General features: G+C 36.7%; 1 protein-coding gene across 1 annotated transcript; it reads right to left on the bottom strand.

The window, feature by feature from the left end:
- Positions 1–4591: 4591 nt before the first annotated feature.
- LOC148132076 (kazal-type inhibitor-like protein) lies at positions 4592–8074 on the bottom strand. The gene is made up of 5 exons (XM_087954174.1): positions 8063–8074; positions 7603–7711; positions 6917–6942; positions 5109–5218; positions 4592–4788 (listed from the first exon to the last, which is right to left on the bottom strand). Exons 1-5 carry the CDS (start codon positions 8072–8074, stop codon positions 4737–4739), a joined length of 309 nt encoding a protein of 102 aa, XP_087810300.1. The 3' UTR covers positions 4592–4736.
- Positions 8075–9019: the final 945 nt, after the last annotated feature.

Below are 9019 nucleotides of genomic sequence, written 5' to 3'. Positions count from 1 at the left end.
CTATCACAGACACAAGTGTTGTTAAAGCTCTAGCTGGGCATGTATGTGTATATATAAGCATATCGCCACATCCTTATCAAAAGAAGATAAGAGAATGTTGACACTGCAAGTACCTATAGGCACTTTTCAGTTCCCCCATTCTACAAATTTAGTCAGTATGTTCAAGAATAAAATAAGAATATGATCTGTTTTTAACAAACCCATGTTGACTGCTAGTTATATTTTTACTTGTTTCTAGATGTTGGCAGATCTGTTTTTTTCATTTGACCCAAGAAGTTTCCTTCATAGAAATTGAAGACAGTTTTGATGGTGCATGTGAGGATTGCAACCTTTCTTCTGCCTTGCATGTAATTAGGTTCAGGAACAGAAATCCCACCTTATTCTTCTGACATCAGTGGCTGAAAATGTTCCTTTCTTCTTTGGAGAACCTAGAAAAAATGGTTAGTTTAGGAAAACAAGCTGGTATTTGAAGGTTGGTCAAATTTAGTGTTTCCCCTTTCGCACACTTGTGGCTTTCCTTCCTCCTTAAAAGTGCAAAGTTGTAATAATGGCAAACAATACAATATGTTATATACATATATACATAATGCACAAAGGTGGTCTTTCTCATTTTTAAATTGTAGGGTAGAGGTATGTATTCTTTTATGGGCCAAAAGCTACCTTCTAGGCATAACTGTGAGGAGTCCACCTTCGTCTTTATCTTTACCTCCAGTTTCCCACCTCTTTTGTAAGCAAAATTCACTCCTTCTTTGCAGATATAATATTTTAAAAACAAAGAACGGTCATCCATATTTGACAAATTTTAAAGAAAAAATAAATATGCCACTTGTGTTTGACTAGATAAAATTTGAAAAAGCACCTGGTTAATTTATGAGCTGATCTTGGCAAGATAGTGGTTTAGAAGAACTAATCAGTCTTTGTTCTCCTCCTTACTGTGTTTTCATAAGCCCGATCAGTTTTTTTAAGTGCTGTATCATGTTTAATATGCTTGAGATCATCCCAGGACCTGTGACCCACAGATGGAGAAGTCCAAGTATAATCTCTATGATATAATCAAATTTGTATCAGTGGCCATTTTTATTTAATTGCGATATGGAGCCCTTTGAGACACGCATGTCAATTTCTAAGAAAAAGATCTTGGCAAAATGGTGAAGTCAGAAAAACTAAACAGTCTTGGTTCTCCTCCTTACTATGTTTTCATAAACCTGATCAGGTTTTTAAAAAAATGTATCTATGTTTAAACTGCTTGAGATCACCTCTGGACCTGTGACCTACAGTTTGAGAAGTCTTAATATAAAGATTTTCTGTGTAATATAATCAAACTTGCATAAATAGCCACTTGCTTTTGATTCTGGGATGGAACCCTTTGAGAGATGAAGGTTTTAAGAAAAAATGCCACACGCGTTTTGCTGGATAAAATTTGAAAAGGCACTCAGTTTGAGTATCTAATGGAAATATGATATGATATGTTGAGTTGTACCAATTTGAGATGTTCTTTTTTAGAAGAGATGACCTGTGAAGCAAGGAGCAAGAGGCAACAAGGCTTCAAAGAGATAAGAAGACTGGTAGCTTTTATTTATTTGGAGAGCAAGAAGTGGCCTTTCCTTTTTGAATGGGGCTTAGAATTACTTTGTGACATCCAGACTAACTTTCACTTTTTAGCCAAGACTATCAACCACATTTCAAGTAAAATTAACTCATGCTGTGTGAGAACAACCATTATAAAGAGCAACAACATGCAGATTGCCAGCTGTCTGCAAGGAATATAAATCCTTCCATTCCCCATTATCCTATCAGAGCTGAAGAAGCTTCTTGGATGAGAAGCAAAATGTCTTCAAAGAAAAAAAAAGGAAGTCCAGTTGCCTCCTAAAAAAGGACCTTTGGAACAACCATGACCTGGATGACTGAGAATCTCTACAGACTTTCTGCTTATTACTTTAAGTCATATTTAAGTGGTGCACGCTAAAACATTATTGTCATAAAGAATTGCCTTGGTTTTTTTTTTGCACTTTTGTGAAAAGGTTTATGTTGAGACTTTGGAAAAAGTGCAAAGAAGAGCAACTAAGATGATTAAAGGTCTGGAGATGAAAAGGTATGAAGAACGGTTGCAGGATTTGAGTTTGGCTAGTCTAGAGAAAAGAAGAACTTGGGGGAGATAATGGCAATATTCCAGTGTTTGAGAGGTTGCCACAAAGAGGAGGGAATCCATTTATTTTCTGAAGCACCAGAGGGCAAGACAAGAAAGAATGGATGGAAACTAATCAAGGAGAGAAGCAGCCTGGAATCAAGGAGAAACTTTCTAACAGTGAGGACAATTAACCAGAGGAACAACTTGCTGTCAGATGTTGTGGGTGCTTCATCACTGGAAGAAGAGATTGGACAGTCACTCAGTATCAGCATCCCTCAGTATTCCATCTGCACATGATCATCATTCACCATTCACTGCCAGCTTCCAACAAGCAAAATGGCAATGAAGAAGTTGGCAGGAAGTTGCAAGTTGTGATTATCTGACATTTTGCTTAATGACCTTTGGCTGAAGGATTGCAGCTGGAACTGCTAGGTTTGCTATCATAAGTTGGCCTGTTTATGTGAGTTTACACTTTATGACAATGTTGCCTAGTGATGGAGTTTCCAGTCCCAATTACGCATTAACTGAAGATTATATATATTCAAAAATTCTCCCAAATTCGTTGCATAAAGGAGGGAGGGGAGTAAAGCACAATCAACATTGCACGATTCTGTTACTATTGCCTATGTCAGTATAGTCCTAGTGTTCTTATAGAGTCTGTTTCTGGATCTAGTCTATGTTGAAGAGCTGACAACAAAATATCTGTCCATTCATCCACTGTGACAAGGAATCTAGACCTGGTCTAGATCCTTTCACTAGGAGCCAGGATATCTTCTTCTCAGCAGCAACCTATTTATGGAACAACCTTCTTCCCAACATACAGTTGGCCCCAACCCAAAGGGCCTTTAGAAAGGTGTGGCTATCCTGCTTTAGCTATTTTGCCATAGAACAAATCTTGCCTAGCACGTACACCTCTCAGGGCAAATTCCACTGACAGGACTGAAACTGACAGGATTAACTCCAAAAGTCTGTGTCAGCTAAAAACTGTGTATTTGGTATTAAGACATGTTTACCTGAAAAGTATCAGTCATGAAGTTTGCTCCTTGTGTCACGTAGCTTGGTTTCAATGATTAACTCTGTAACTTCATTGTTTCCTGCAATCACCCCGCACCCCCGTCTTTGAATCAGCACAATAAAAGAGGACAGCGCAAAGCAATCGGGGCCGCCGGGACAATTCCATCTGCCCCAGGCGCGATGTGTTTCCTCACCTAAAGAAACTGTTTGTTTTGTGTCTTTTTCTTTGTGCTTTGGCACTCACCCTTGCGAGGGCTCCGCTAAATTATTTCTTGAAGGGAATTCAGCAACAGACTGGAAAATCGAATCAACGGACCGGTTGCTCAACGCGACAGCAAGGCTGTAAAGAACTGGTATTTTTTTCCCTTCAGCCTTTGAGTCATGATGTATGCTGCCCCAATTGAATGAAGGTGTTATTTCTGCCTCAATCACTGTTTTATTGTTTTATTGCTGTTTGAAGGTTCATGTTCCACAGTTTTGTTTTGTTTTATATTTTTTGTTAGGTTTGTAAGCCACCCAGATTGAGTACCTTTATTGAGTAGGCTGGCTGTATGTAAATGTTACCAATCAATTAATATTGTATCTAGAGATATGGAAAATGTTTCTCTCCTGATTTATTGCAAGCCTAAATTGACTATTTTGACTGTTTTGAGAATGGAACAAAATACATGTGTTTTTGAATCTGAAACAAAATGTGGCTGCTTTATGATGGATGGCTTTCACTAGGGACCTACAAAACATTTCTTCCTTGAAATGTTCCAACTTCAAAATGTTGTTTTGAGGGTCCCAAGCAGGAAACAAAACATAGATTTCAAGAGTTTTGCATGAAGTATGAAACAAAATATATTAAATCAAACCAAAGGGTGAACTGAATCCCCTTTTACAGGAGCAGCTTTAGATTTAAAACGGCCAAAGAAACTGCTTAACAATTCCAAAACTCAGAGAATAACAATAGAAAGTTATGATCTTGCCCATGTGTGTGCTTGAATCTTGTGCATTTTGAGCCATTCCCTCATCTATAAGGAACCTCAACCCCATCTCCATGTCCCAGAGAGGATCTGGGACTCTGCTATGAATCACAAATCTCATCTTCATTTTGCTTTGTAGATAGAATAGAATAACAGAGTTGGAAGGGACCTTGGAGGTCATCTAGTCCAACACCCTGCTCAAGCAGGAGAGTCTATTCCAAATATTAGCCTCTACCTAGTTTAAACCTTCCTTTTAGGGGGAAAACACTACACTTTTTTAAGAATCACCCCCAAAATGATTTCCTCCTCGTGCTATGGATTAGAGGTTGTCCATAAAATCCATAAAGTCCATAAAGATTTTTACAAAATCTTTCATTGTAAAAGAGTTGCCTTATTACTGGAATTATTATTATTTGTAACCCCGTAGTCTAATAGATATTAGGAAATAGAGATTGTGGAGCAAAAGAAACTCAAAAGCAGGTGAGGATGCATAGTTCATTTTATTGACAAGTGAACTTCATTTAGAAGATATTCCCAGGCTAAGCAAACAAAAGCAGAGGAAAAAAGGATGGAGGAAGATCCATGTTGCTTGGAGAAAAATCTCAGTCCTCTGGATCTGTATTGCATTACTGTTTACATTTTCCATAGTATTTGAATGTCATTATTCCACGACTCTCACTGTGAAGAGAAAGATATAGCACAGATCTTGAAAAGCCAGACGATTTAAGCTTTTTCACAAGTACAAAGCCAACATATTTTATAGCATTACAATTGAAATGTAGGATCTTCTGTAATGAGCAGAATTAACCCTTGCTTCATCTTGGCTGGCTGTGAGATAACAATAGAGAAAAAGCTCTCCACTGAAGACATTCATTGACTTCAGAACAATCTTTGTCAGCCTGACTGGCACCAATGCAAACAGCAAGAAGTTCAGGTCTCCTACAAAGAAATCTACTCAAGTGGTTCATTTTGGCATCATGAGTGAAACCGATACTTACATGAATGCATTGCAGAAAAGGCATCTGTTGGAATAGGTGATGCCATCAGAGGCACAATGGGGTTGGTATTCCTTGGTGCATGCTGATCTGGAATAGCCAGTGCAATCAACCTTCAGAGAGAACAACATTGATTTTAACTTCTCTCAGCTAATGTAAGACTCCTAAAGATCTTGTGATCTTCCAAATTCAGTGATGTAAAAACAGTGTTTTCCAATTTATAGACCTCCATATGTGTAGACTTCAACTCCCAGAAATCTCTGCAATGTTCGGTTGAGGAATTCTGGACAATGAAGTCTACATATCAGAAGGAAATGGCCATGTAGAGAATTCATGAGGATCCCTGGTGGTGCAGTGGTTAGAAAACAGTATTGCAGATTAATTCTGCCCACAGCCTGGAGTTTGATACTGATGGGCTCAAGGTTGACTCAGTCTTCCATCCTTCCAAGTTCGGTAAAATGAAAACCCAGATTATTGGGTGCAATGTGCTGATATTAGTAAACTGCCCAGAGAGTGCAGTTGCCTTTTGGAAAAAAGTCCTTTTGGGACAACCATGACTTGGATGATTGAGAATCTCCATGGAGAACCTTGGAAAGCCTTCTTCTGGAAGTCAGGCTGCCCTGAGGTTATGTGCCTTTTGATATCAGATAAAAACCTCATGTGCTTATTACTGACTTAACTTTCTGTTATTAGGACATCTTGCTCTTTTATGGATTGTAACCACTTGTAAGCGGTTAGTAAATGGACTACAAATATTTTGTAAAAATACAAATCACTAGGGCCAAATTTGATTTGGCTTTACGTATTTGCATTTAAAGTATGCTCTTAATATGATTGATCTCTAAAACAAGTGGAGGGCAGTCCAGTCTAGCACTCCTGCATTTCAAAGGAGAAACCTAATTTTTCTCCCAGACTCTAATAATATTTACTCCTTACATTTAGGGACAGGGCTTAAAAGATCCTAAATTCCAAGTAAATAGTTTTGGCATAAAGGCATATCATTCTAGGGGCCATCCATTTGGATTCACTATCATGGAGAGAAACAATTGGGCAGCAAAAGTACGATACATCAGCATCTTTCTTTCAACATTTTAATCCTGTTTTGAATTTTCAGCATCTATATTTAGAGGTGGATGATAGTTGGGTGTCTTGTCAGACAAAACAATGGAATTCTTATAGTAGAGACTCCCTTTCACATCAAGCTTGACACTGCAAAAGGTAGCATCTTTTTGTTAATTTTAAAAATCCAAATTAATGCACAAATAAAGGAGAATATCTGTAGCTCAGGGTTGAAATGAAGGGTCCTTAGTGCTCTCTGAGCTTATTTGTTTTCTTGCAGACATTTCATTACCCAAACTAGGTATCATTGTCAGTGCTAGTGTGGATTAGCAATTATCTAGTTTGGGTAATGAAACGTCTGCAAGAAAACAACCCAGCTCAGAGAGCACCAAGGAACACCCCTTCCCCCAAATTAATGTATTATGCTCTTCTTGAAGTCAAAGACAATACATTTTCCATCATGTACTTTCCTAATATTAAGAGGAGGAAGAAGACATCTAAATTATTATTTTTTGGTTCTCTAATTATGTCTATTATTTCCTTGAATGTATTCTGTTTTTTTCCATGTAACATAAATCACAATTTTACCATTTCATACTAAAACTGGTTACATGACATAATCCATAAAGTCCATATAAATGACATCCCAGACATGGCTTTAATTGCTATCCCCATCCCCTCCATTGCAAAATCATTGCATATCTAAATCCTCAGCTGTGATCATTTGAGTTTATTACATAGTTGACACTTACTGGTTTTCCTTCATCTTCAATAGCATCTAAAAAGAAAGATCAAATCCATAAACTATATAAAGTAAAACCATAGCTTGAATTAAGGACCAACTAAATAATTTCTTTCACTGCAAAAAATAATAATAATTACATTTGACCGTACACATTTCTTTCTATCTTAAATGCAAAAATATTCAAATTAATGCAACTATCACTGAATAATAATTGGGGTAAATATGATCAAAGTAAAAATAAATTTCTTTAATCAGCTGACAACATAAAAACAAAAATAAGCAATCAAAAACAACTATAAATTTACAATCCTTTTGTTGGAATACAGTGTTGGACTAAGTGTAATGGGTAGTTGATTAAAGATTCAGTTAATTAAAGCCAGGCTTCCAGGGTCTGATTCACGATCAGAAATGCTTTCTGGGGCTTTAACAGCTGAAAACTGCTTAGCCCTTAAACTTTGGTATCTGTTGGTATAAGGATTGTGGAGGGCTGAAGTTTTATTTTCTAAAGATTCACATTATTTCTACATAATACCAGTTGTAATTTGGGGTTGGAAATCCCTCATAAATACAACATTCCTGCAAATGTTGTATTTAAAATGCCCATTTTTGTGAGGATGTGTGGATAATGTAGATCTAAATCTCAAAATGCCATGTACCTGAGAAGAATCTTTTACAAAATGGTGCTTGGCTTACCTGAGTACAAACAGAAGAGTGCCAGGATGAAAAACAGGCAAAAAGCCACCTTCATGTTGGTAGGAGAGGATAAATCACACCAGAGCTCTTCCACTGAAATAGTTTCTAGCTATCACAGACACAGGTGTTGTTTAAGCTCTAGCTGGGTATGTATGTGTATTTATAAGCATATTGCAGCACCCTTATCAAAAGAAGATAAAAGAATGTTGACATTGCAAGTACCTATAGGTACTTTTCAGTTTCCACATTCTATTAATATAGCGGAATGTGAAAGGCTTGTGTTAGTCAGTTAGAAAATATTGAGTGAATCTTTGGGAGCAGTAAACATGTGTTAAATCATAAATCATAAGCAAGTAAATCATTTATATGTTCAAAGGGGAAATGTGAAAAATATCATTACTTACCAAACAACAGTTATATACTAAAGAACACACAAAATATAGTTCTTAGGTAGCCTCACGATAATCTTCATGTGTTTCTAGATATGATCCTGATTATGAAATTCTACCACAAAGCAATGAAATTGTGTTATTATTACAATTGATTGAATAGCTATGGCTGAGAAGAATGACCATTTTGCCATTCCTTAAAGAGCTACTCTGTGTGTGTTCTTGCAATCTAGTAGCCAAAAGGCTGTTTCCCAATCTTGGCAACTTATGCAACAAAATTTCATTTTAATATATGCCCATTAGTACATTAATACATTCAAAGTGACAATAAAGTTATTCTAAGTTTAAGTCTAAGTCTAATTTTAAGGTATACGAAGTTCAACTAACAGAACACCTATTTCCTCCAAGTCCCATAATTCTATAAGCTACTTTCTGGATATGTGAGCACATGAATATTTAAATAGAAAAATAAACCCATCAAACAGTATAGTGTTTATGATGTCATATTACAAATAAAGCAATGTGCAAACTTCTGCTAAGTGCTACATCAACATTTCTTATAATCAACTGTTAAATGTGTAAGGAAATTGTCACCTTGCTTGCAGAAATTGTGGTATAGCTTCAGCCTTATATGACTGAAAGGGCAATTACTCAGCCCTAGCTATTGAATCAGTTGTAATAATAAAACAATTTCATTTCTTTGTGATGGAATTTCATAATCTGGATCATATCTAGAAACACATGCTCAAGGTTACCGCAAGGCTATCTAAGAACTGTATTCTGTGTGTTCTTTAATAAGAATATACATAAACCCTCACAAATGCATTGCTGAAAGCTAAAAAGCATGTCTTTAGAATACAAAAGGAGATAATCTAAATGAAGTAAATTAATATCCCCCTGTTATTTCATTTGATGGCAGCCAAGAAGTTTCCTTCATGGAAACTGAAGACAGTTTTGATGGTGCATGTGAGGATTGCAACCCTTCTTCCGCCTTGCATGTAATTATGTTCAGGAACAGAAATCCCATC

This window comes from Notechis scutatus, chromosome 2 (assembly GCF_049901735.1).
Source record: "Notechis scutatus isolate UNSWTSFEM ecotype Mainland chromosome 2, rNotScu1.2, whole genome shotgun sequence".
In the NCBI taxonomy this organism is placed as follows: Eukaryota; Metazoa; Chordata; class Lepidosauria; order Squamata; family Elapidae; genus Notechis; species Notechis scutatus.
The sequence above is the reverse complement of the archived record's forward strand: the minus strand, read 5'-3'. Positions and strand labels throughout refer to the sequence as shown.

Bases quoted from the DNA above. Each gene is read 5' to 3' on its own strand.
- LOC148132076 (XM_087954174.1), bottom strand. The intron at 6,943-7,602 runs GTAAGCCAAGCA...CTTTCTTTTTAG, and splicing joins ACTCTTCTGTTTGTACTCAG to ATGCTATTGAAGATGAAGGA. The intron at 5,219-6,916 runs GTAAGTGTCAAC...TTCTCTCTGAAG, and splicing joins TTGAAGATGAAGGAAAACCA to GTTGATTGCACTGGCTATTC.